Source organism: Seriola lalandi, unplaced genomic scaffold (assembly GCF_002814215.2).
Source record: "Seriola lalandi dorsalis isolate HSWRI2012SDOR001 ecotype SW California unplaced genomic scaffold, Sedor1 jcf7180002054321, whole genome shotgun sequence".
Taxonomy (NCBI): Eukaryota; Metazoa; Chordata; class Actinopteri; order Carangiformes; family Carangidae; genus Seriola; species Seriola lalandi.
The window spans coordinates 158,434-186,177 of NW_019524874.1; the positions used below are offsets into that span (position 1 = coordinate 158,434).

Genomic DNA, 27,744 nt, shown 5'->3' on the forward strand with positions numbered 1-27,744 from the left:
TTAATATGTATGACTCTTACTGAGGATGTCCTGAATCAGGATGTCCGACGTCCTGGCGGGCTCTGAGTTGCCAGCGGCGTTCACAGCGTAGATCCTGAACTTGCACTTTTTGCCCTCCTTCAGGTCAGGGACGGTGATTTCGGTGGATGGGTGGAGCTTGTCAGTGGGATTAACCCTCCTCCAGTCAGGAGAGCCCTCCTCGTGGACCTCAATAATGTAACCCTTGATGGGGCTGCCACCATCTCTGTCGGGGGGACTCCAGCTGAGAGTGATGCTGCTCTTGGTCTTGTCTTTAACCTCGGGGGATCCAGGTGAGCTGGGAGGGTCTACGAAAGGAGAACAGAGGGGTTGACATTGTGCTTATCATAAATTGCATAAAAATGTCAAAATTTCACTCGGAATAAAAATATAGATCTCACAACACAAAAGGAACCAATGTTTTTAATGAATCTGAAGATGCTTAATTGCAACAAGTTATTCTCAAAATGCTAGAGGATTCTGGGTTAACACTCACTGCATGGATCCACAGTGAAACGGCATTCAGTGGCCTCGCTGGGTGGTCCAACCCCTGCGGCATTGCAGGCTGCAATCCTGAACTGGTACTCTGTTCCTTCAATGAGTCTGAGCACAGTGTACTGCAGGCCCTTCACTGCTGGTTTGGTGACTGGAGCTCGGTTGACACGACCCCAGTACACGGCGCCGCGCTCCCTCTTCTCCAGCCAGTATCCCTGGATGGTGGAACCACCATTTTCCAGAGGAGGTTCCCAGGTCAGAGTCATGGTGGTCGCTGTGGCGCCAATGATTTTGGGGTTACGTGGTGGTCCAGGGAGGCCGAATGGATCCCTCAGCTGGACTTTCTCTGAATCACAGCCGTCGCTGACGCCGTACTTGTTCTCAGCTTTGATCCTGAACTGGTAGGAACCGTTCAAGTCCAGTTTGTAGACCTGAAGCAGCAGAACAACTTTTTGTTAAACACAGAATCCAATACATGATGATTGTGCAGAATGATGATGAAATGTTTCTAATTTCACTGACAAATTTTTTGTAACGTTCTATTTTATGGGTCTCTTAGTTCTTAGGAGTTAATTGGAGAAAAAACTTGAGATAATATTCTGAGACAGTTGGGTTTGAGTTTAAAAACTAATTTCTTGAGGAACTGCTCCATTAAATGAATATAATTATTGGAAACTAAATCAAAGCACTACATCCCAGTTTAGCTCTCAGTCCCTACAGCCTTGACTCACTCCATATCTCCTGTCGATGAGATTAATAGTGAGAGCATCAAAGTCGGACTTCTTCTTGCTGGCATCTCTGCGCTCCACGATGTAGTTGGTGATCTCGCTGCCTCCGTTGTCCTCTGGGGCGTCCCAGGTCAGGTAGCATGAGTCTGCCTTAATGTCCGAGACCACGATGTTCCTCGGAGGAAGAGGACGGTCTGAAATTGTAGGTGTGGGTCAATGAAAAGGACTTTCAAACAATTCCCATTAAATTTAATCCCACAAAAAGTGATTTCTCATGTAAAATTTTGATTCTTACCAAGGATCTCAACTGTGATGACATGCTGAGCTTTGCCATAGCAGTTTTCAGCCACCAGCTTGTAGTTGCCCTTGTCCTGCCTGATGGTTTCTGGGATGGCGATCTTTGTCTTCAGAGTTGTCCGGTTAACCTGAAGATGAAAAAAAGTTTAGTTTGTCATCTGCTTGTCAAACAAACAGAACTGAAAGTTTGTCCCTTGGGTGGTGCAAGAGGAAAGGTTGTCAGGTGAGTAGAATCTAAAAGGTTCATCCTTACAGGTATACACTGAATGAAATACTGAATGGTTATATGTGCCTGAGCATATCAGGGTAAATGGGCAACAACTCAATAGTTACAATTGATAACCCATGAACCTACATGACGAAATGCAAGAGTGAGTTTAGTAAAAGACAAGTGATTATGTAGGAAGCAGGAAGGTGGCTACAAACAAAGCAAGGTGTACTGGGTGAATTGATGGGGATCTTAGGAATGTAGTGAATGATTCAGTGCAACTATACTTATTTATCAGGACCAAACTGTTGGACACAGACTAAACAAAAGTCAAAAGTCAATTATCTAATGAATCAGTTTTCACCTCCTCAGTCTCCATGGTCATCTTCTCCTCATCAGGCTTCTCAATGACCACGTCGTCCTTCATCCATTGGATCGTTGGCAGAGGAAGTCCTTTCACCTCCGCTGGGATGTCGATGGCTGACCCTTTCCTCACGATGATGGCATTCGTCTTGAAGAACTTCAGGATCGTGATAACAGGAGCAACTGTGGACAACAAGCTTTTCTTAGTATATTGCTTTTGTGCAAACCTGACTCATTTTGCTGTTGTCTCACCCAAACTGATCCTACATGTGTCATTTTAACATTAAGATTTTAATAGTTTCGTACTTTCATCATCCTGGATCTTGGCTGTGATTGGCTTGGATGGATCTCCGTCCCCGACCTCGTTCACAGCTTTGACACGGAACTGGTACTCCTGGTTCTCTGACAGGTTCTCAATCGTTCCACAGCACTCAGTGAAGATCTTGCGGTTGGCCACGTCAAACTCAGTGCTATCAGACCTCATCTTCTCCACGTAGTACCCTCTGATGGGGCTGCCGCCATCAGTGCGAGGTGGCTGCCAGGCCAGAGTGATAGTGGTCTTACTTCTATCAGTGTAGTGCAACTTCTCAGGGGCAGATGGAGTACCTGAAACATTATCAGGGAGTTCGGTCAACACTGGACAATTCATTCAGGAGACTACTAGATCTTCTCTCCCATAAAATGTCAGCTAATATCACCAACAGGTCATGTTTCTGTGGGTTTACCTTTGGGATCCTCTGCCAAGATGGGACCCAGGTCAGCTGGAGCTCCATCACCGTATTTGTTCCTTGCAATGACCCTAAAGTCGTATTCCTCACCAGCCAGCAGACCCTGGACGTCACACTTACAGGACGCCGTCTCAATGGGCTGGCGGAAGAGTTTCATCTTGGCATCCTTCCTCAGCACCTCGTAGCCAATAATGTCGCTGCCGCCGTTGTCCAAGGGGTCGGACCAGGTGAGAGTGATGTTCTTCTTTGTCACCACGACTGTCTTCAGGTCAACCACTGGTCCAGGTACGTCTACAGAAACACAGACCAGTAAAGATGTCAAGGACATTTTGTCTCACTGTTTTTAAGTTCCTCTAATATAATGAAGAATGACCTCGTTCATTTAATCATTGTTTACCTGGTGCATTACAACTACCTAAATCTGCACTTTTAACTGAAGGTAACACTAACTGATAACAACAACCCTGTTTGATTCTTTATTACAAAAGAACAAAAATACAATAAATGTGATCTGAAAAACAACAACAAAGTTTCTAAAACAAACACCAGGACTTAAGAGGTTGTATGAATGGGATTTCAGGTATGTTTGCAGGTACAAATGAATGCTGGGGTGTATTCATGTAACACTGACCCATAACGTCCACTCTGGTCTCAGCGGTCTTGGTCCCACTGCTGTTGGTGCCAGAGATCTTGTACTTTCCGTGATCTGCCCTTACGGCCTTCTTGATGAACAGTGTGCTGTTCTTGCCCACTGTCTCAACGATCATCCTCTCTTTGTCGATATCGGCCTCATCTTTGGCCCACTTGACCTCCGGCTGGGGTCGGCCAGTCACCACAGCGGGAAGTCTCAAAGACTCGCCCGCCTTGATCATGACACCCTTCTTCACAGAGTCGTCAAAGTCCACAGCAGGAGGTTCTGAATGGCAAAGACAGCGAGGACTGTTAGTTTTGCCTTGAAATGTAATAAATTAAGTACTTTAATCTCACAATTGACTAGGAAACATTTATTATGAAATGTGAAGTAGCTGCAGGAAGTGTTGAAAATGTGAAAAAAAAACACCTCAACATTATTCTTTACGATTCCACATAAAATGTGTTTAGGTAAATTACCTAGTCCATACTTCCTCAGTTGGATAACTTACCTTGAGGCTCTTTAACAGTGACGGGTTCAGTAACTCCAGGAGCTCCGGGTCCGGCATCGTTGACGGCAATGACACGGATATAATAATCTGCTCCCTCGGCCAGGCCTGTCACAGTGTATGTCAGCTCTTTGCACCTGAACTCTGTGCTCCGAGTCCAGTCCTTCTCTCCAGCCAAAACCTGTGAGTAGAGCACAAGAGTTTAACATCACATAACACTAAAGATTTGTTTTGAAGAAAAATGGACCTATAGCTGCATAAGTGTCAGTTAATGGAAATGTAATTTTCAACCTTCTCAACGTGGTATCCCAAGATGTCTCCTCCACCGTTGTACAGTGGTGGCTTCCAGGCCACAATGACTGAGTCCTTCCCAGTATCCACGATCCATGGAGTGGGGGGGCCAGGAGGCACTGGGGGGGAGCAGAGATGTGTTCAATATTTCAGTGGTAATTAATAGACTTAAGTGAACACAACAATGTTCTATATTCTCACATGGTAAAAAGTACCTGGTCCTGTTTTTCCAAACAGTTGGTGTCTTGGCCAAAAGATACATTTTGTATTAAATGGGTAAAAGATAAATGCTGGTTTGGTCCTTTAATTCATGCTTTGCAAAGTCAGTCAGTGTCCATCTATGATCTAAATTACTAATTTAATGTGATGTCTGCATTCCAGCATTTTGAATAATCTCATTCTGATTGAATTGGGCTTTATGGTATATTTACAGTACATTAAGAGACAGTGAATTGTTTGTTTGTCATGTTTGCCTTTAGGTTGACAGCACAGAGAGGGAGAAGAAATAGAATGGAGTCAGCAGAAAGAAACTTACGTATGGCGTCCATGGTGATAATGCGCTCGGTAGGCTCACTGAAGGGCCCGGGCCCGGCCAGGTTCTCGGCACACACTCTGAAGATGTAGGTGAGTCCCTCCATCAAGCCGGTGACCTTCACATCCAGAGAGTTGAGGAGGGCCCGGTTCACTCGGGTCCAGTGTTTGCTGTTCACCTCCTTCCTCTCGATCCAGTAGCCCAGGATCGGGCTGCCATTGTCCTTCGGCTCGTGCCAGGAGATGTGGACGGTGCTCGCCGTCACCTCGTGGACTCTGGGAGTGTTGGGAGCATCAGGAGGATCTAAAGGGGTAGGAAAAAGGAGAGTGACTTAACAGCCTTTGTACATTAATGAAAGTGGGGGAAGGAGTTCATTATCTACTACATCGTCATTGTTGATATGACCATTAGGTGGTGCCAAAGTGGAAAAACAATAGTTTGTGTATAGTTTTTTTCTTGTGACTTTTAGAAAGTGAATTAACTTTCTGAAAATATACAAATAATTTTATTTTAAAAACCATTAACATGATAATGGTTTCTACTCAATTATGACTAAATGTTTTATTTACTATATTTCTATATTTGATATTATTATTTATTATTTCTACTTAATATTCAGTATTTATTACAGGGGTTTTATGTACATATTCTGTTTTGCAGTCACTTTTAGCCAGTCAGAAATTTTCCCTCATGGATTCCTTTATTATTTATTCTGTTACTTACTGAACTGGTTCTTGGCAACCAGGGGCTCGGAGATACATGGTGGCCCGCAGCCAAACTTGTTCTCAGCGGTGACTCTGAAGATGTACTCCTTCCCCTCGATGAGTTTGGTGACGGGGCAGCTGGTTCCCTTCAGGGTGGAGGTGATGGTGATCCAGCCGATCTCATCGTTTCTGTTGTCCTTCTTCTCCAGGATGTAGTTCAGGATCTCGCTGCCACCATCATCCTCAGGAGGTTCCCAGTTACAGATAACTGATGTGTTCCTGATCTCATCGAAGGTGAAGTTGATTGGAGCACCGGGTTTGTCTGCAGGACAGGGGAATCGGATCAACATGTAAATGAGGTTTATAAAATCTTTCAGGGCAAGCTGCTGACGTGCATTGAGTAAAACTATTATTCTTTGATTTATAAAAACAGTTCATTTGATTCAAAGCCTTTTTTTCTCCATTTATGATTTTCAGAATATGAGTTTGAAATTCTTTATGTATAACTGATGACCGGTTTCCTCTAATTAAAACTAACTGAGGACCTTGAGGAGGTCATGTGAGCTGGAGGTTCAGGTATCAGGTTAGAAACTCGTAATAAATAAATAAATAAATAAACTTTTGTCTTACCAAGGACGTTGACATTGCAGGAGGCGGTGGCAACACCGTGAGTGTTCTCCACCATGATGATGAAGTTTCCATGGTCTGGTCTGACTGCGTCGCGTATCATCAGTGCAGATCGGCCCTTCTGAGTCTGATCCAGACCCAGACGCTCACGCAGTGGAGTCACAAACTCCTCCTCTGGTTCTGGAACCTAAAGGGACCATTGTAAAAATTAGAAAATATCTTTACATTATGTTGAAAAGGATTAGGACTGTCAGACGCCTCTGTGAGGACACAAACCTTGGCCTTGGACTTCTTCTTCTTGACCAAAGGAACAATCTTTTTGGTCGGCTCTTTGGTGACATCCTCATCGTTCTTCAGCCAGGTGACTTTGGGGTACGGAGACCCAGAGATGAAGGCATCGATGCGGATCTCCTCGCCCTTCTTAATGCAGACACCAGACTGCACACGGGCATGAAGGGTGACCTTTGGTTTTTCTGCAAATGAAATAAGAGTTTTGAAATCAAGGTCCTTCTTTTTTGTGGTTTAAATACACAAATAAACAATATTAAAGCATTTTGTAGTTTTCCGTACCGACGGGGTCTGCAGCCTTGGTAAGTGGTGTGCTACGTGACGGCTCACTGACTCCAGCGGCATTCTCAGCGCGGACCCTGAACTGGTACTCCATGTCCTCCTTCAGGCCTGTTACCACGTAGGAGAAACCAGGAACCAGGCTTGGGGTAACCCTCTCATAGCGGTCACCGTCCTTTTCAATCTTCTCCACAATATAGCCCTGGATGGGACAGCCGCCATCATAGTCCGGAGCCTTCCATGTGACAGTGATGGACTTGGACGTCGGGTCGTGAGCCTCCACCTGGATAGGTGGGTCTGGTTTCTCTGTGGAATCAATATTAGCCACAGACTGTAAATGTCTGAGGTGCCTCCATAGCCAAGACCACCAGGTTTACTATAATCCTAGAGGTATGTACCAGGTGTCATCTCATTTCATTCACTAGGTACTAGGTACAAAGCTGTATGTTGAGCAATATGTCAATGCTAACATGCTTACAATGACAATACAGATCAACCCTCTAATGTTATAGAGCTGAAAACAGGACTTACGTTTGATTTCCTCTGTGATGACAGGGTTGCGTAGCTCCAGATATTCTCCAGCTCCAACCTTGTTGACAGCCTTCACTCTGAAGTAGTACTCACAATTGATGAACAGTTCTTTGACAGTGTAAGTCAGGACGTTCTCTCCGGACATGACAGGCATGTAGGTCTTCTTGGATGCCTCACGACGCTCCAGAGTGTAGCTGACAATGGAGGTGCCGCCGTCATCCTCTGGGGCTTCCCAGCTGATCTTGCAAGAGTTCTTGGTGACGTCGCTGGAGGTGATGTCTTTACACTGACCGGGGAGTCCTGCAGGGTTCAGGAAGGAACCAAAAATGTGTTAGAGGAGGGTTGCTGCTAGTCTGTTTCTAGTGAAATATAACTGGAAATAGTGCTTAACAGGGTTACAAGGAGATTTTTAGAAATACACAAAGTCCCCCGGACCAAGAACTCATCAGAAACCAAATGCAAAAATGGGATTGAAAAGTGCTTGTGGGAAACTGAACTGGATGAATCTAACATTTGTACTGGTTTACAAAAGTACATCATACACAAGTTTATAACATGAACAATGCATGGTGTTATATTTCCCAAGCACTTTTACATGGAGGATATCCTACCGATGACTTTGACATTGACAGTTCCAGTGGCAGTTCCCAGACTGTTCTCCAGGGTGATGGCATAGGCACCGGCATCAGCACGTGTGCACTTGAGCAGCTCCAGGTGCGCGCTGTTCATCTCCACTGTCATGGAGAGCCGGTCATCGGCCTTACACTCCACTGTGTCCTTCTGCCACACCATCTTGGGCGTCGGGATCGCCCTATATGGGATGTTCAGGTGCAGCTTCTCGCCCTCAACCACAACCACGTCTTGTGCCTCCAAATCCATAGTTGGAGCACCTTGGGACCAGAGGACAGGATTATTATTTAGGGTTAATTATCAGTGTTTTGATCAAACCTATCTAGACTTATCTAATAAACAGAGAGGTGTGGATACTTACAGTCGGGATCCTTGGTGAAGACCTTGTCAGAGATCTCGGAGGGATCGCTGACACCAACAGAGTTGATGGCACGAACTCTGATGACGTACTTCTTCTCTGGTTTGATTCCGTCATCAATCCTGAACTTGAGTTCCTTGATGGGTCTGTTGTTGACCCTGAGCCACTTCAGCTCTGGGCGGGCCTCTGCCACCTCAACATGGTAGCCGGTAATCGGGCAGCCACCGTCCTTGGCTGGAGGCTTCCAGGTGACGTTGATGTGCTCTCGGCTGGCGTCAGGGATGGCCACTTCAAGAGGAGGAGAGGGAGCACCTGGAGAGAGAGAGAAGGACATCTGTGAATACATCTGAAATATATTCTTTTTGACTGTGTCTTAGAGATATGAAGTCATATCCTGTATTTATCTGCCATACACTGATACTATTGGAGGAACAGTTTGAAAAATCAATTCATAAAAAGAATTTCTTTAGTCAAGGACATCCCCAGTAGTCACCCAAGGATCTCCTGCATTTCCAATAAATATTTGGTCTCTTACTGGTTGCATCCTCGATGGTGAGGATCTCAGTTGGTTCACTTGGATCACCGACTCCAGCCTCGTTCTCAGCTCTGACCTGGAACTGAACCTCTGACCCTTCATCCACATCTGTCACCTTAAACTGAGTCTGTTTGTCTGGAGTCTTGCAGCACTTCAGCCAACGTGTTCCCAGCTTCTCTTTCTTCTCAATCACGTACCTGGAAAGCAAAGGGTGATTGTCTTGTTGAATATTTTTTCAGTTATATTTGGAATCACAAACAGTAGTAGCTGTTTTTCATCATACTTGGTTATCGGTCTTCCACCATTGCTCTTGGGAGCTTCCCATTTCAGCTCTACGTGTCTCTTGGTGACCTCCACCACCGTCAGGGCATAAGGAGGTCCAGGAGTTGCTGCAGAGAAAATGACAAACATGAATACGAATACTTGACAGTTACATTTGTTTGCAGCCGTACTCAGAGTCTTAAAATGGAAATAAAGTGCCTTTGACAATCTTGCGTCCTGTTATCATCCCCTGGAGTAGGGGTCACCAATGTGTTAAGTGCCAACCTGTCGATGAATAATTGATGAGGTATGTAACTATAAACAAAAAAATCTGCTCTAAACTGTCTATAAATACACTGAAACTATTCAAGCTACACTGGTAGCTCAAGTTTTAACAAACACAACGCTGACTGTCGAGAACTTACTGAAAGTGTCCTTGGCGAGCACAGCATCCTCCAATTCACAGAATTCACTCGTCCCAACGGCGTTCTCAGCGGCAACACGGAACACGTACAGCGACCCTTCGTTGAGAGGACTCACGGTGTACTTGAGGTCCTTGACGGTGGTGTCAACTGCCTGCCAGGCCTTTCGCCTCACGTCCCTCTTCTCCACCACATAGTTGGTGATGGGTGAGCCTCCATCACTGCTGGGAGCCTGCCACTTCAGGTCAGCGTTGATCTTGGTGATGTTGGTTACGTCCAGCCACTGAGGAGGGGAGGGAGGGTCTGTGGAATGGAAAACATGGAGTATTGGCTCTATCTCTTACTGACTGTGGGAGATCCTGAATCAGAACCTTTAAACCTTAAACTCAAGGACAATTATAATAAGAAACCCTCAAAGCTAAATTTTTTGGAGTTTTTCACAGACTATAATCCTTTTAGAAAAACAGTGTTCTGCCACCCACCCCTGAGTTGAACTTACAAAGTCTCTCCTTGCAGACCACAGGGTCGCTGGGCTCACTTGGTTCGCTCTCTCCGGCTTTGTTGACGGCCTTGACCCTGAATGAGTACTCCTGCTTCTCCATCAGACCATGCAGCTGGTGCTCGGTCAGAGGAATGTCCTCAGCAATCCGGATCCATTCCTCGCTTCCAGTCTTTTGGAACTCAATGATGTAGCCTTCAATCTTAGCTCCACCGTCGTGCTCTGGCCGGGTCCATGCCACCAGGGCTGTGGTCTTGCCAATGTCCCTTATGACAGGTTTACCAGGAGCCCATGGAGGATCTGAAGAGGAGTGTGTGGTATTATCATAATCATCCAATTACTCTTGTCGCCAATCCTATTACTCTCACTCCCAATCCTATTACTTCTATGATATACAGTTTATTAATTAAATTACAATCTTGATACGACAAAGCTTAAAGAAATAGCCGTCAATACACTGATTACAGTGTACGCTGAGTAACAGTACTGAATGACAGGTGACATACCAATGGGATCTTTGATGAGGACTGGATCAGTCTCTACGCTTGGTTTTCCAGGACCAGCCAGATTCTCAGCCAGAACACGGAAGCGGTACTTCTTCTTGGTGGGGAGTCCCTTCACCCTGCAGCCACACAGACACGCGGTCAGATGAAAAACCACACAAATAAAGATCCTTCACCTTGTCGGCTGATGATAGTGATGATGATAACTCACCTGAAGGTTGTGTCCTTGATGGGCAGTTTATTGCATCTGATCCACTTGTCGCTCTCTGGATCAAACTTCTCAACCCAGTATCCAGTGATGGGACTGCCGCCGTCCTCGTCTGGCTCGAACCAGGTCAGAGTCACGGCATCCTTGGCGATGTCAGAGGGAGTAACTCTGGTTGGAGGTCCAGGAGGATCTGAAACGGATGGAAAATAATGTGATTTGTCATTGGCTATTCATATATCATCAACGTTCAAGGTGCAATTTCTGATAGATAATTAGATAACCGTTTAAATCAACTTACCAAAGGAATACTTTGCAATGATCGGCACATGCTCTGCAGGTGCACCGATGCCGTACTGGTTCTCAGCGCTGATCCTGAAGACGTACTCCTTCATGGCTGTGAGCTTGCACGCTTTGAAGGTGGTGTGTTTCACCGTGGCAGACAGCTTCACCCACTCCTCTTTGTCCAACTGACGGCACTCCACAATATAGTTAGTGATGGGTGAGCCGCCGTCGTCCCTGGGAGGGTTCCAGGCCATGACACATGACTCATTGGTGATCTCAGAGATATCGAAGGCAGCTGGAGGACCAGGTTTATCTGAAGAGGAGGGGACACAACATGAATATTTCTCAAAAATCACACCCAGGTTGGTAATGTCTCAGTTTCAGTTGTGGCTATAGCTCAGGTATCATAGGTGGGCTAATAAATTAGCCTCTGTACCAAGGATGTTGACATCGATAGTGGCAGTGGCGCGTCCACAAGTGTTAACGGCCTCAATGATGTAGGTGGCAGTGTCCCCTCTGGTGGTGTCAGCGATGGAAAGCTTGGAATGTCCTGGCTCTGTGTCGATAGTGATGCGGTTGTCAGCCCGCAGGACCAGGTCCGCCTTGGTCCACTTCACCCGGGGATCGGGCTTTCCTTTGACATCGGCCGGAAGCTCGATCTTGGTACCGGCCCTGGCAGTCAGACCGGCCAGCAACTTCACATCCAGCTGGATCTCTGGAGGCTCTGTTGGAATTATGAAAAAAAAGGTCAGACTCCAGATTCAGTTATTCCTGCTCACAATCTCATTAGTCCCACTCAAGATCCTATTAACCTCCTGACTGCAATATTTTTACTTCCAGTCCTATCAGTACTACACATCTCCTTTCTCATTTCTACTAGTCCCAATTAAGTTACTCTGACACCTGATCCTGATCATCTTTCATTCCTTAGTACATACTTATGGTGCAGGACATCTCTTACAATATCAGTACAGTAGGTTTGAAGAAGCTGAATGCAAACATTCACTCCAGACCACCAGGATCATGTCTGGATGAACACAGACCGGCCTACCTTTAGCATCCACAGCCTGGATCTCGTCGGTGGCCCTGCAGGGTCGGCTGGCTCCCAGCTTGTTGACAGCTCTGACTCTGTAGGCGTACCACTGACCCTCAATCAGGCCAGTGACCTGGAACCTGAGAGCATAGAACATATCTTATAACAACTGTCCCACAATATACAAAAGGACACAAATAATGAATAGGCCCAAGAAAACCGTAGAAATCCTAACAATTTACCATTTTCAAACTGTCAGGACTTACTTCAGTTCAGGGATGGGGTCGCTGCAGGGTTCCCACTTGTCAGTACCACGCTGACATTTGTCCACCACGTAGCCTTTGATCGGGGCACCTCCGTCATACTTTGGAGGTTCCCAGGACAGGAAGATGGTCTTGGCACTCTTATCGCGCCACTTCAGGTTCTCGGGAGGATCAGGTACAGCTGCGAGAATAAACATAATGGATATTTGTAAACAAATTTTTATGAAGTGAAAAGTGTTCTCAAAAGCAAAGGAGACAAATGCTCATGTTGAAGCTGGTTTCACTGTGAAAATACTCACTGGCAGGAGAGGAGACATTAACAGGCTCGTCGATGTATGCCGGCTCTCCAGGTCCACACTTGTTGCAGGCGGTGACACTGAACAGATATTCCTTTCCTTCAATGACATCTGTCACAGTGTGCTCCAGGTCCAGGATGCCAGTAGCAACCTGGACATTACATCATCACAGTGGTTAGGAGACGTTGCAATCACGATCTTTAACCTCTAAGATGATTGCTGCTTGGTCCTGTCAAGGCCTTCAACTTTTGTTTGTTAGTGATGTAAGGCCATACAGGTGCAAAGACAATTTCTGCCATGCTTTATTTGGGTGCTTTAGAGTTGTTTCAACCACCAACCAACTGATATGTTGTATTTATTGCTTTGTAGCTTCCATAGATTTGTCACATCTTGACCTACACTCAGATTTTCAACAAACTATTGACTTTATATACAAGCATGATGCTGTTAGAGGCTTGAGGTCCTACAGCTGTAGTACCGTGCTGCTGAATCTCTTAAAGTTGGATGGAGTAGATTCTCAGACAGAACTACAGAGGAAAACACTCTGATGTACCTTGGCCCAGGTCTTGCGAGACACTTCTCTCTTCTCGATCTGGTAGTGGGTGACTGGACTTCCTCCATCGTGCTCCGGAGCCTCCCACATCATGTGGACATGGTGCCGGGTCACCTCAGCCACCTTAAAGTCCTTGGGAGCACTGGGGCATGCTGGGAAAAAAAGACACCAAATAAAAGTATAAACTGAATAATTATATGTAAATATAGAAGATTAAATAGAAGATTTACTTATACAAAGATGTTATGGAAGTTTGGCGACCAGATGCATGTTCTGAAAATATTTTATTTTTAAAATCTTTTCCATCCACAAATGACTTCCTTATGCACTTCATTGTGTTTATTGTAGGTGTACAAAGATTTTTAATTTCTTAAGGGCAAAGAAATTGTTGTTACCGATGACGTTGACCTCAATCTCTCCAGAGACAGAAGAGACGTCGTTCTCCAGCTGAAGGGAGTAGGTGCCTTTGTCAGGACGGACGCTCGGTGTGACCGTCAGCTCTGTGTACGTGGGCTTCGTCACCATGGAGACACGCTCGTCCGCAGTGGTCAGCTCCTTCTCTCCAAAGGTCCACTTGGCAACGGGGGTCGGGTATCCAGTGATCGGGACTCTGATGGTGAGAGGATGAGGGACGATCACCTCCAGACCATTCCTAAAGGCACTCAGGTCAAAGGTCGGGCCGACTGCAGAGAAAGAAAAATGTTTTAGATTGTAGTGTCATTTGGAGAAAACCAGAGGCTGGTAAACAAGTTATACTGCCATCTAGTTGACAGTTTTGGTGCTTCAGAGGAATCAGAGAGACGCTATTTAATGCTGACAAAGGAAGAAAGACAGAAAGAATCTTGGTTTATCTCTAAAATCTGGGATTTTGGATGAGCATTTAGATGGACATTTTCATCTGTGCTAAGGAATGAAGGGGACGCCATTTGAAATGAAGTATCCACTTCTTCCTAATACATCAGTAGTTGATTCAACTGTTTGTCTCGTACCATGAGGGTCGTCGGCGACCAGCGGTCCGAGTTGCTCAGCTGGATCAGACACGCCAGCAGCGTTCTCTGCACAAACTCTGTAGAGGTACTTCTGACCAGGTTTCAAACCAGACACCTGATGAGAACAACACAACAGTAACATCATCAGTCAACAGACAGCTCACATGAACCAGCGAAGACTCAGAGCTGTCAGATACAAAGGTGAAAAGTGGGAAACAGAGCTTCATAAAACACAAAAAATAAAATCCATCAGTGGAAGGACGATGGAAATGCATATGTAAATAAATAAATAAAACTAAACAGAGCATAACAACAGAGAATAAAAATGTTTGGTGAACTCTGTACCCGGTAGGAGAGGTCTTGGCACAGTCTGGCGTTGCAGCGGAGCCACTTGTCACTGCCTTCGTCACATTTCTCAATGATGTAGCCGGTGATCATGCTGCCACCATTGCTGGTGGGCGTCTCCCAGGTCAGTGTGACTGCCGACTTGATTTGGTCACTGAAGTTCAGGTTCAGTGGCGGGCTTGGCCTCTCTGCAGCCACAGCACAAAAGGTCCAGTGAAATTACATCATTTGATCTTTTTTACAGGTCTCAGAATTTTAACTCTTGAACTGCTGGTTATCACTCACCGATGGGATCCATGATCTTGACAGGGTTTGTGGCGGCGCTGGGCCTGCCGATGCCAGCCTTGTTCTCAGCTCTGACTCTGAAGATGTATTCCTTGTTCTCCACCACGTCATTAAGCGCGGCCGAGCGGTCATTGGCGCCACAGACCAGAGCCGCCTCCCACTTCACAGAGGTCCTGTCGCGGAGTTCGATCACATAGGCGGTGATCTCCGAGCCACCATCGAACTTGGGAGGCTCCCAGGTGACAGTGGCACCAAACTTGTTGACATTGGCTACTGCAACATTTTCTGGAGCATCAGGAACATCTGATGGTTGAAAAGAAACACATTTAGGATCTGATTTGGATTGAAGTGTGGAGAAGGTGTGTTAATACAAGTGGAAATCTTTGGACATTGCTTACCAAACTTGTTCTTGGCCTGGACTGCGTCCTCCGTGGCAACAGTGGGTCCGCTGCCAACCCTGTTTCGGGCACAGACTCTGAACAGGTACATGGAGTCCTTGTGCAGGCCGCTGACGCAGTACTCTGGGACATCAGCACGGTCTGTTGCCAGAGTCCAGGTCTTACGCTTCACGTCACGTCTTTCCACAACGTAGGCAATAATCTTGCTTCCACCATCACTCTCTGGCTCCTCCCAGGCCAAACTGACCTCACCATCAGCTGTGTCGACCACTCTCAGGTTCTTGACGGGTCCAGGGACATCTGAAAACCACCAACATAACGTATAGAAACTTTTCTGACATCCACAGACATACCCAGGATACAGAATGTAGTTATCCAAACACCCATCAATGATCTAACCTCCAGACTCACCAATCACGTCCAGGTTGATGAATGCTTCTCCTTCGCCATGCTTGTTCTTGATGACCACTTTGTACCGGCCCTGGTCCTCCTTGCTGGGGCTTTTAAGGCGGTACTCGGTCTTGTCAGCAGAGGTGTCGATGTTCTGGACGGGCAGACTGGTGCCCTCGAAGAACCACCCGGCATCGGCACGAGGGTAAGCATCATAGGGCACAGTCATGACGAAGGGTTTACCGGCATCTGTCATTAGATTCTGGTCGGTGGTTTTGATCTTGGGAACAGCTGCAAAGGAGATAAAACAATTCATGTTTTCCTTTGTTCGGCCCATTCCATAAATCAATCACAGGGTGGATTTGTGCGACTGGTTCCTCCATGCTGACTCACCTGCCAGTTCCAGCTTGGCACGGGCGTCCTTGTCTTTAGCCACAATCCTGTACTCTCCCTGGTCTCGGGGTCTGATCTCACAGACCTGCAGTCTGTGGACTTTACCCTCACTAATCATCTGGTATTTGTCTCCCTGGACAATGATCATGTTGTTCCTCATCCACTTCACCTCCACTCTGTCCTTGTTGAGCTCCACCTCAAACACGATGTCCGAGCCTGGAGGTTCAAATGCGTCCTGAGGAGGTCTTACGATCTCCACGGGGGTCTCTGCAGAATGGACAACATCATCATTGTGTGAAAACTCAATACACCTCTGTGGTTTTTGAAAAAAGACGAAGAGACATGAAGAGTTTACCTTCAACAAAGAGCCTTGCTCTTGTCCTCCTCTCATCTACACCACAGGCGTATTCACTTTCATCATCAGGTCTGCACACCTTGATGATCAGTCTGCATATCTTGCCTTCTTTTTCCATGTGATATCTGAAAAAACACAAGTCAAAGGTACAATAAAAATGATCAAACTAAACAGAAAAATCAGAGCAGGTTCTCATCATAATGTGGATCTCTTCTAATTCTAATGTGTTATTTACTGTTTTTAACAAAACATGTAAGACTTGGATGATTGTCGTACCTGGGTCCTTCTCTGATCTCGCGTCCATTCCTGTACCACTTGACGACAGCCTTCTCCTTGCTCAGCTTGCAGGTGAACTCGGCGTCCTCGAACTCGGTGATGGTCTGGTCTTTGAGCTGTGTGGCGAAGTCAGTTGGCGCCTCGCTGATGATCAGCTCGGCCGCACACTTGTCATCACCGACCACAGCGGTGTACTCGCCCTCGTCATCCATGACGCAGTCCTTGATGGTCAGGGTGTGTTTGAGTCCGTCAGCTCTGTAGACGATGCGTTTATTGAGCGTCACCTCCTGGCCGGCCTTCATCCACCTCACTGTTACCTCGGGCCTGTTCACCTTGCAGATGAAACTGATGGTCTTCTTCTCCTGAGTCTCAATGTCCTCGATGGGCTCCAGGAACTTCAGCTTCTCCTCTGTGGAATCACAGGGTGAATGTTTAATAATAAACAAGGGAGGCAGCACAACTTGGATCTGAAAGCAGTTTAACACATAGCAGCTGCTCTGGAATATAAATGCAATAATGATGTGAACAGGGCTGCTAATGTTAGCAGAAACTCCAAGAGTGACTCCACACTGATCTTCCAGTCCTCAGCAATGCTTTTTCTAACTTAACTTGTGACCCCACAAAATAATGTAGGCGTTAACACAAAGTTACTGCTGTGGGCAATAAGCTAGACCTTACATACATCAGAGCAGACTGTTGAATCGATTATTTATAGTTTTACTAATTTTTTTGGTTAAAGACTCGAAAAAAGACCTGAACCTTTCAGCAAATGGTCATTTGGACTTAATAAAAAAATCAGAGGAAATATCTTTAAGATCAAGTCTGTGTGTAGAAATGAGAATGACCACCTGAATGTAGTTCTGTTCATGACCTGAAATGGAATAAAAAGTGAGGAAAAATCACATTATTTACCTGCGACTTTAGCGCTGGCAGCGCTCTTTGCATGCTCTCCTCTGTGATTGGTCAGGTTGATGGTGTAGCTAGCTTCGTCTGCCTTCTGGGCGTCTCTGATCCTCAGGGAGAAGACGTTGTCCCTCTGAGCCATCATGTACTTGCTGCTCTCGAATATGGTCTCCTCGTTCTTCAGCCACTTGGCCTTTGCTCCCTCTGTGTTCGTCTCGCAATTGAACACGATCTCGCTTCCCTCCTTCACCTCCGTATCTTTGATCGGCGTGATGATCCTCAGTTTTTCTGGAGTAAAATACAAACTTATTAAAATCAAACCTTCGATTGAACCAATACAGGATGTAAACAAAGAAATTAAGAGTCTTACCAATCACACACAGATCAGCTGAGGCTTTAACGCTGCCGATGTGAGCAACGTAGCCTCCTTCATCCTTCAGCTCACAGTTTTTCACAATAAGAGCCCTTCTCTTTCCTTCAATGATGATTGTGTACTTGTCCCCGGCTTCGACTTCCTTGTCACCTCTGAACCATTTCACCTCATAGGTTTCCTTGGAGACGGAGCAGGCGAACTCAGCTTTCTCGCCCTCCACCACCTCCTGGTTCTGAGGACGGGCGATGAACTCAGCCGCCAGTTCTGGAGAAGATGAAGAAGAAGAAGAGGAAGAAGAAGGAGAAGAAGAAAAGCACAGGGGAAGAGAAAGTGGTTATTTTGCTGTGTAAGTAAAGATTTCAGCCAATAAATCCGTCACACTGTGATTTCCTCCACTTCCTGTCAAATCAAACTGTTTTTCTTATGTCTTCCCGAAAGAGCGTAAAGTATTAGTACAACGGTGAGTGACAGGGTCCTTTAACTTCCTGTGATCAGAACATGATGATTTCAGATGTTGTTTTCTTACCGTTGAGTTTCAGCGTGGCAGACGTCTTGACGGTGGGACTCAGCCTGCAGTTGTACTCTCCGGCGTCCTCCATCCTCAGGTCCTGGATGATCAGGATCCTCTTGCGTCCGTCCATGATCTGGTCGTAGCGGCCGCCCTCCGGCAGCTCCTCATCTCCTTTGTACCAGATGACATCAGCGTTTGCCTTCGACACCTCGCAGATCATCTTCACGCTGTCCGTCTCCGTTCCCTCCACGTTGGACAGGTTCTTGGTGAACCTGGCTGCCTCCTCTGTGAAGGTTAAAGCCGCAGGGGTTAATGAGGGCAAAGAGGAGGGGGGGGTGCCCCAAGTTTTGACTGTCAGGCATTCTCTGCTGCCTGCTTACACCCGAAGTATTTGTATCAGGACTCTTTTCTTTCTGTTTATTTACAGTTATTCCGTTAATATAATTTTATAATTTTACCTCTTAGCTCTTAATGCAACAGGTGCCACTCTCTTCCCTTCTCTTTCCTCCAGTTTTCTCAGTAAATTATTGTGAAATGTTGGAAAAACTATTTTCAAGAGAAATAATAAAATAATGAGGATGCTGCTCACCGATGACCGTGAGCATGCCGGATGTCTTGGAGGTTCTGGCGTCACATTCGTACTCTGCCTCATCGTCAAACACTGACTTGTGGACGATGAGGATCCTCTGGACTCCCTTAGCCGTGATCTCGTACTTCTTTCCTCTCCTGATCTCGCTTCCATCCTTGAACCAACGCACCTGGTGGGACAGAAGTGAGATGAAATGAGATTTATCTTGGAGGGACTGTTCGGTCGATCCTTTCATATCCAGCTGTAAAACCAGATCTCCAAGTGACAGAACAGTGGGGGATCTGGTCTCACCTTGGCGGACTCGCGGGACACTTCACATTCAAACTTGGCAGATTCCTTCTCTCTGACCTCCACATCCTGCAAAGGCTTTGTAATCTCCACATGAGGAGCTGCAGACAAAAACAACACTATTGTAATAGCAGTTCAACAATTCAATCCAACAAGCATTTCATCTGATTTATGCTCATCTAAAATATTAATCTGAACTTTAAGAATCATAATTATAAGATACTTGTTATTTTAATAAATCCTAAATTGTCGTTTATTTGTTCTCTTGGAAGGAAAAGTCCAACAAAGACTTTAAAGGGACCAAAACATGACAGAAAGTATTGGACTGTGTGGAGGCTGATTAAGGCCAGAAACACACAATTATAAAACAAAAAACTTCAGTGAGAAACTTGGTAAGTAAAAATATAATATTAAAAATTGATTAAATTCTAATTCTGTACTAATGATACAAGTTAATTAACAATACAAATAAAAATGTCTGTGCATTATGATAAAAAAAAATGTTAAAACATGTTATTAATTCATTACAATATGTAGTAAAAGTAAATGATTGTTTTATCTAATATCTAAGGGAGATTCATTAAAAGAAATATCTTACTGTGATATTAATTGTTATTCACCAATCACAACTCCCTAAACTGATTTTGTTTTACAGATTCTATAAAACGACGTGACTGCCCCTGTAACTCTGAATTCAAAGGTTCAATAACAGAAAGGTTTAGTTCTTACGTGTAACCTCCAGGAAACAGGACGTCTTGAACTCTTTGGCGTCGCATGTGTACATCTTGGCGTCTTCCGGAGAGCAGCCGTGGATGACCAGCGCTCTCTTGCGTCCGTCGACAATCAAGTCGTACTTCTTGGTCTTTCTGATCTCCTGTCCTTCTCTGAACCATCGTACCTCTGCGTTCTCTCTGGAAACTTCACACTCCAGCGTGGCGGTGGCCTCCTCCTCCACCGTCTGGTCCTCCAGCGGCTTTGTGAACTCCACCGGCGGCTCTGAGAGCGCATGAGAAAACAAAGGTTATATATGAACCAAGAATACACTTCCTGCTCAGGGCCTCAGAGCCTGTGATGTGTTTACTGTCCCCGGTGTGTTCGAGTGTCTCACCTCTGACAATGAGCTGAGCCTGAGTCTGGAAGTCTTTAGCGGTCAGTTTGACCTCACCAGCCTCCGACAGTTTCACATCTCTGACGGTCAGAGCGTGAACCCGACCCGCCACACGAGTCTTTACCTGCAGGGACAGAAAAAAACCCAAATCACCAGTTAATGATCTGATTTCATTTAATTAGTGAACTAGCAAATCACGTCAGACACTTCACTGTAAGAAATCTCCCTTCTATCAAGTTTTTGTTTGTTGCTGAGTTTTGTTGTGGAGAATAAGTCCACTACAGAGACGCTCTGAAGGACGCTCTACATGTAGATCTGCATGTACATCTGCATGTAGCTATACATGCAGATGTACATTCAGATCTATATGTAGATATATCTGCACACTGTTTCAGTCTTAGTTCCTGTATGAGGGGCGGGGCCTGTTGTTGGACCATCTCCCTACATCATGGACACCAGTGATGTGACTGGTCTGGAGATGACTGATGCTCTGGACCAGTTTTTCAGTTTATTTAAAAAAAAAAAAAACACTTTTCACCTGCTGTTTAATCTATTGATCTACTATTAATCTATTATTGACATGATAAATCTGAAGAGAATCTGCTGTTGGGAAGAGTTTTTCTCCAGTTTCTAATATTGACATTTTCCAGACACTGGTGAAAACATAGTTCTCTTGTTCTGTGGTTTACTGAGACTCATCAGAGTTTGATTAGAGATATTTTCATCCTGCTGTTTGAGTCAGTTGTTTTAGGAAATTAGATTTCTGAATATTTACCTTGTTCAGTTATTTCAGTGTTGATTAATGTTTTTACTTAAAGGTTTCAAATCTCTCTCCAACATTAAACATAAAATGAAACACAGAAATGTGTCATGGAAAATACACAGAAAAGAGTTTGTGTGAATATTGTCAGTCTGTTACCTGTGGATCTGTCTACATATAAGGCTGTGGTGACAGTGTGAGTCTGTGTGTTACAGATAACAGCAGCTGCTATTTATCTTTGGTTATTTTTAACTGCAGAGTCTCTACACTGTAAAAACAGCCTGACTAACTAACTAACTCAGTCTCATTAAATCTTCATGTTTTTGTTAAAAACAGAAAAATCTTCAGCTACTGTGAGATCCACGTTTCCAGAAAAGGATCGCCGTCCTTTTAAAACACAGCTGACAAAGACAAATCACTGCACTGCAAAAGAGAAAATGACCTTTAATCTGAAAACAGACGATACAAATCTGAATCTCCACTGATGGAAACGTGACTGTGAATGTTTGTGTTAAAGCAAACATGGTTCCATATTACTCTGTGCAGGAAATGACAATCCATGCACTGCAAGAAATACATTGTTTCCTTTAAATGAGAAAAAAACAAATGAACTTTAGAGCCGGAGTCTTGAGACAGAACTAAAAACCCATAATTATGAAAAAATTCTTAACAAGGCGATTATTCTTTAATCTCAAATTACATTTCTGGACTGGATTTTTTTACAGTGTGTCTCTGTTTCTTTGGTCTGACAGCAAACTTTTTTTGTTGATGTTGTCTTGTTTTAACCTGTGAGTGGAAGCGAGTTCCATTATTACTAATTACATTAAATAAAAATACAAACACACACACACAAACACTCTCCATCTTTACTGCTCATTTTCTGTATTTTTGTTTCCTGAAATTCAGTTTTCTTCTTAAAGAGGAATCTGTCAGTGAGGCGACTTTGTCTCAGTCCCAGACGTGTTCATGAAACTTTTTCTATAAGTCGTCATAGAAACATTCACATATTAAACCATGATGTCTGACTCACCCGGTCACTGGCCTCCATCTTCTGTCCTCCCAGGAACCACTCCACCGCGATGCCTTCGTACGACAGCTCGCACTCGAAGGTCGCTGTCTCTCCAGCCGTCACCGTCACGTCCTTCAGAGGACGCATCAGGCCGATGGACCGAGCTGAAGAAGAAGACGACATAGTTAAATGGACCAGCGGGCACCTGTCGGACCGCCGGGTGTCCGGAGCTGATCTGAGGTTTGTGTCAGGAGCTTTGTGGAGTGGTGTTCCTGCTCCTCCAATCAGAGAGCAGCCTCTCAACTTCAGATAAAGTCAGAGGTGTCCAAAATAACCACAGTAGCTGATTGGCTGAATACTGGAGACACATGACACTGTGGTATGTGACACAGAAAAGAACTCATTTCCTGTTCTGTAGCTTCCTCTGGTTTAAATGTGAAGTTTCCATATGAGAGTTAGAAACTGTAGAAACAACTTAATGTCCACAGGTCATCCAAAGCTATAACGACATCTGTTCTGACGTGGAAGAAAACTCAAGCTGAACATCTTAGATCATTAAAAAAATACTTTAAAATGAAGATTTGAATTATTCAAACGTAAGAGTGTATTTGACTCTTCAGTTAAAACTTTAAACCATTTGAAATATTGTCACCAGTCTACTTGAATTGTTTATTTATTTATCTGCAATAAAAAAAAAGTCCTTTTTCCTGCTTTTTTAAATTTCCAATATTAAAAATATTTAAATCTTTATATATCAAACTGTTATTTCAACAAATGCATTTAAGCTTTTTCAGTCTCAGGATGTGGAGACATTCCACAGAACAAAAACGTTTTCTAACTTTAGCATCCCACTTCATTTAAAACACTTGACATTATCTCATTAACAAACAGAAAGCTGATAACAACACAACTTAGACAATAAAGTGAAAAACAATGTCAGTGAGTCTGAGGCTGAAGACATGAGCTTCTTCAACTCACCTTTCACTCTGAGCTGAGCATTGGACTTGGCGTTGGCGGCTGAGAAGTCGACGCCTCCTGCCATGTCCATCCGGACGTTATAGAGGATCAGCATGTGTTTGGTTCCTTCCTCCTTAATCTCAACGTCCTGAAAGAAAACAGAACGTTTCAACCAAATGTCGGTGAACTCCTGGTCTTCACTGAAAGCTCAGGTCACAGAGGAAGACTCACAGCAGACTGGTGCAGGGCTTCTCCCTTCAGTTTCCAGTTTCCATGGACGTCCTCCTCTGAAATCTCTGTCTCAAACTTGGCTGTCTCTGTCTCTGTGACCTCCACACTGTACAGGGGACGGACCACCTTGATGTCGCGCTCTGCGGGGGGGGGGCAGTGTTAGTCACGGTTTGATGACCACGTCAGGTCTGACAGACAGAGTTACTATTGTGATCCTGATCCATGTGTCGGACCAGAACCACTGTGCTGTTCTTGACAGAATGAAGAACTAATAAAAATGGAACATCGTCTTTCTGATGCGAACAACTGAAAGAGTTTTAAAAGCTTAATAGTTTCTGGCCAAAATACACTGAACAAAAATATCAACACAACACTTTGGTTCTTTCTCCCAAAGATCTAAAACTTTGTCAAAATAAACTAGATGTGTCTTACCCTCAAAACTTCTTCACAAATATGTTTAAATCAGTGTGAGTGAGCAGGATCATCCATCATCCTGCCAGCCGCCCCCAAAAACACATTTTTACTTACTAAATGTGCTTGTTTGCTTTTGTAATATTCGTTTTGGCCACAAGAGGGCGACGTGCTCCGCGCCGCCGGCTCAGTCGGACTAATAGCATTCATGTTTCCAGTTAATTTTATTTCTCCACACAATAAACAGAAGTAAATGTGTGTTACATGTTATTTTACATGTAACAATGTGTTTTAACCAGCGAAGGCTTCCTGCCAGAAACACTTCAAGTCAAGTGAGATAGCATAAAGAATATCTTAATATCACATGACTCCTTCATACCAACATCCTCCTCATGACCTTCAGAGGTTTTACCTTCAATGTTGAGGTTGGCTGTGGTTTTATCTGAGCCACAGTCGCAGGTGTATGCGCCGATGTTGGCCTTCTCCGCCTTCCTGACCATCAGGATGCGCTTCTTGCCGTCGGTGCTGATGGCGATGTTCTTGGAGGGAGTGATCTCCTTCCCGTCCTTGAACCACTTGACGTCGGCGACGGCCTTGCTCAGCTCACAGACCAGCTTCACCTCGTCTTTCTCCACGGCCGTGTAGTTGTGCAGCTTGGTGGTGAAATACAGGTCGCCCTCTGCAGAGACACAGGGCGGTGTCATCGCACAAATCTACTTTAAATAAATCAGGTTAATCCTTTCATTTCAGCCTTGAGGTTGGACCCTGTAACACTGACCGATGACGTTGAGCATGGCGGTCACAGTCTTGTCCATGGCCTCCACTCTGATCATGGAGGTGTCGTCGATGGTGACCTCCTTGAAGGCCAGCGTGTGGATCTTTCCATGATCCGACATGTGCACCACCTTGCTCGGGTGCAGACGGACGTCGTTTTTGTACCAGACCACCGGGATCTTGTCGTGGGAGAGTTCAACACTGAATTCGGCTGTTTCCCGCTCCTTCACCGTCACGTCCTTAATTGGTTTGACAAACTCCAAACGAATACCTAACGAACACAAACACTTAGACTTATGAAACTGAGCACATAATTCAAAGACAATAAAAAATAATTTGTCTGGATTTAAAGATTCAATAAAACAAAAAGAAAAAATCCAACTGTTAATTCTGTGTCTGTTCGTGTCTGGGCCTGAACCTCAGCAGCTTCAACAGTTTTAAAGAACATGTGACACCAGATATACACTTCACAGTCTGCTTCAAATTCCCACATTCCTGGTGTACTTTAAAATGATTCATATGAAATCAGAGAATTTAAGTAAATTCCAAAAAATCACTGATGGAAAATAGAAAATATTCCTAAATCTAAATCAATCTAAACACCTATTTTTTTTTTCTGACTGTGATTATAAATCACAGATTTAAAAAAAAAAAAAAAATCAGTTGAATGTGTTTTAACAGAGTTTCTCAGGTTTAAAGGAGCGTCATGTGAAAACATGGCCTCACCCTGAATGACCAGTTTGCCAGTCGTCCTCTTGTCCTCTGCCTCAAACATGTACTTGGCCTCGTCGTCGTAGGCGGCCGAGCGGATCATCAGAACGTACATGTTTCCTTCCTGGATCATCTCGTACTTGTCGTCGCTCTGCAGCTCCTGCGAACCCTTCAGCCAGCGGAACGTCTTCGGAGCTCTGGACACCTCCAGCTCGAACCTTGCTTCGTCCTTCTCGTACACCTGAACGTCGCTCAGCGGAGTGAGGAAGTTCAGAGGAAGCTCTGAGCGATAGAAAGGGTTTCACTTGATTTGATCATTTCTATCAAACACAGACTCTTCTTCATGTCATCGACGCTGAGACTCAGCTCATTCTACAGAGACAGTTTGTTCTGCTTGTGTACAATGTGACGATTGTTTTTAAATCATCAAGTAACTTTAAGTAGTTTTACCTTTGACCTTCAGGTTAGCAGAACATTTGGCGTTAGCGGCGGCGAATGCCACCTCACCGGTCATGGACACTTTGCAGTTGTACAGGATCAGTGTGTGCTTCGCTCCCTCCTCAATGATGTCAACATCCTGTCAAATCATTATCATTGTTGTTATTACAGTGAATCACATCACAAATCAACACGAGGACAATAAATCATATGATGAGACTGAAGCTCACAGAGGAAGGACTGAGAGTTTCTCCGTTCAGCTTCCACTGGCCGCGGACGTCGTCCTCCGAGATCTCCACCTCGAAACGAGCCGTCTCTCCATCAAACAGCTCCACGCCGTAAATCGGCCGAACCACCTTGATGTCACGAGCTGGTGGGTTTGAAAATGTCAGTTTTTTCTGAATCAACACTCAATCCAATAAATGACCTTATATGTATATATATATATATATATAAATATATATATTATATATATGTATATACATATAATTCTGACTTTCTCACACCTGTTTTTATCATACAAGACATAAAAAGGAAATAAGAAAGACCTCCACAGAAGAAAACAGACGTGAAAATACTAAAAAGAAAAAAGCCACATTTGTTGAACACGTGTTTTTATGTTTACATTTTCTTTCTCTTTCCTAAAATGAGACATTTTCTTAAATTATGACTTATCAACCTCAGAACTGATGTTTGTCCTCTTCTCTCGTTCTTGAGTCCAGGTCTGTCTGTTCTGCAGATTTCAATAGATAGTTTCTCTAGAATAAACCTGATGGTTTCACCATGTTTACCTTCAATATTGATGTTGGCTGAGGTCTTGTCTGTTCCACAGTCACATACGTATTTCCCTTTATCGCTCTGCTCCACCTTCTTCAGGACCAAAGACCTGCGTGTGCCCTCGCACCTCATGACCACCATCTTGGAGGCGATGATCTCCGTCTCTTCGTGGTACCAGACGACGGGGACATCTTTGCTCAGTTCACAGTCCAGGGTCACCTCGTCCTTCTCTGTGGCGGTGTAGTCCTGCAGCTTCACCACGAAGATGGGGTCGCCCTCTGGAACAGATCCAGGACCAGGAGTCAGTCAGTTTCAGGTAAATACAGACGCAGGGTTTAGAGTCTAATGTTCAGCACAGAGGCAGAGAACTGAACAGACAGGACACTGAAAACTGATCATTGTCATTTTAATACTTTTATTATTCTTGTATTATAATATAATTCTGCTTTATTGCAGCTTGGTCTTATTCTCATTCTTTTTATCACTTTATAGACTAAAATGAAAAAGGCGTGGAAACAGTCAAATTCATCAGTAATGAAAATGTTAATGTGTGAATTGTGGAAGTTGTGTGTTTGGAAATCGTCTGTATTTATTTCTGATTTTCAGAACAACAGTTTTCATTCATAAAGAAAATAAACTGAAATAAACTTAATAAACTAACTAATTCAACTGTTCTTAAAAACAAAAATCCCGTCAAAGACATTTATATATTTTACATATGAACTTGTTAATGATATTACTGCCCAGCATCAGCTGATCGACACACTGTGCAGAGCTAAGATCAAAGACAAAGGAAAGGAAAGTGTGTTGTTACCTATCACAGTCAGTTTGGCCATCGAGTAAATTCCTTTGGCCTCTGCCTTAATCTGGCAGGTATCATCTAGAGACAACGTCCTCATTTCTAGAGTGTGTCTCTTTCCTTCCACGTGCGTGAGCACTGTGCGGCTCACGTGGAGTTTGACTTCGTTTCGGTACCAAACCACCGGCACGTTCTCGTGAGTCAGCTCCAGCTCAAACCGAGCCGTTTTACCTTCTTTGACTGTTTGGTCCTGAAGCTGCTGGACAAATTTCAGCCTCATGCCTGGAATACATGAGGTCAGTGCACACAGACAGGCCGGTTGGTGCCACTTTAAAGCCACAAACATCAAATGACGACACAGAGAGAACATGAGCAACATGAAGCTGCCACTTACCTTCCACCACCAGCTGAGCGGCCGATTTCTGGCCCAACACTTCGATGGTGTACTGAGCCTCATCGTCAAACTCACAGCTGTTTATGATCAGCATGTGTTTCTTTCCATCGTCAATAATTTCATATTTAGGGCTCGGGGTGACGATCTCCGCCCCCCTGAACCACATGACCTTTGCCACATCCTTGGTGATGGTGCATTCAAACTTAGCC

At 44.6% G+C, this 27,744-nt stretch overlaps 1 protein-coding gene across 1 annotated transcript in view; it reads right to left on the reverse strand.

Annotated features, from left to right (window-relative positions):
- LOC111655510 (titin-like) overlaps positions 1 to 27,744 on the reverse strand; it is a 174,811-nt gene that overhangs the window by 70,139 nt on the left and 76,928 nt on the right. Inside the window, 55 exon segments of the mRNA XM_087174153.1 lie at positions 21 to 326; positions 515 to 944; positions 1,245 to 1,435; positions 1,537 to 1,666; positions 2,111 to 2,292; positions 2,416 to 2,715; positions 2,835 to 3,128; positions 3,469 to 3,753; positions 3,980 to 4,157; positions 4,268 to 4,386; positions 4,803 to 5,102; positions 5,523 to 5,825; positions 6,134 to 6,317; positions 6,407 to 6,603; positions 6,701 to 7,003; positions 7,229 to 7,528; positions 7,840 to 8,118; positions 8,220 to 8,528; positions 8,752 to 8,948; positions 9,035 to 9,140; positions 9,438 to 9,737; positions 9,934 to 10,233; positions 10,440 to 10,555; positions 10,648 to 10,834; positions 10,943 to 11,239; positions 11,363 to 11,650; positions 11,978 to 12,099; positions 12,226 to 12,403; positions 12,522 to 12,669; positions 13,072 to 13,223; positions 13,467 to 13,754; positions 14,061 to 14,175; positions 14,406 to 14,593; positions 14,691 to 14,993; positions 15,089 to 15,388; positions 15,500 to 15,769; positions 15,872 to 16,138; positions 16,227 to 16,351; positions 16,503 to 16,911; positions 17,415 to 17,693; positions 17,776 to 18,042; positions 18,305 to 18,574; positions 18,879 to 19,047; positions 19,170 to 19,267; positions 19,896 to 20,162; positions 20,275 to 20,398; positions 22,065 to 22,207; positions 23,022 to 23,148; positions 23,232 to 23,371; positions 24,055 to 24,321; positions 24,421 to 24,687; positions 25,143 to 25,409; positions 25,578 to 25,704; positions 25,796 to 25,935; positions 26,357 to 26,620. Coding sequence (XP_087030279.1) covers positions 21 to 326; positions 515 to 944; positions 1,245 to 1,435; positions 1,537 to 1,666; positions 2,111 to 2,292; positions 2,416 to 2,715; positions 2,835 to 3,128; positions 3,469 to 3,753; positions 3,980 to 4,157; positions 4,268 to 4,386; positions 4,803 to 5,102; positions 5,523 to 5,825; positions 6,134 to 6,317; positions 6,407 to 6,603; positions 6,701 to 7,003; positions 7,229 to 7,528; positions 7,840 to 8,118; positions 8,220 to 8,528; positions 8,752 to 8,948; positions 9,035 to 9,140; positions 9,438 to 9,737; positions 9,934 to 10,233; positions 10,440 to 10,555; positions 10,648 to 10,834; positions 10,943 to 11,239; positions 11,363 to 11,650; positions 11,978 to 12,099; positions 12,226 to 12,403; positions 12,522 to 12,669; positions 13,072 to 13,223; positions 13,467 to 13,754; positions 14,061 to 14,175; positions 14,406 to 14,593; positions 14,691 to 14,993; positions 15,089 to 15,388; positions 15,500 to 15,769; positions 15,872 to 16,138; positions 16,227 to 16,351; positions 16,503 to 16,911; positions 17,415 to 17,693; positions 17,776 to 18,042; positions 18,305 to 18,574; positions 18,879 to 19,047; positions 19,170 to 19,267; positions 19,896 to 20,162; positions 20,275 to 20,398; positions 22,065 to 22,207; positions 23,022 to 23,148; positions 23,232 to 23,371; positions 24,055 to 24,321; positions 24,421 to 24,687; positions 25,143 to 25,409; positions 25,578 to 25,704; positions 25,796 to 25,935; positions 26,357 to 26,620 — 12,462 coding nt within the window.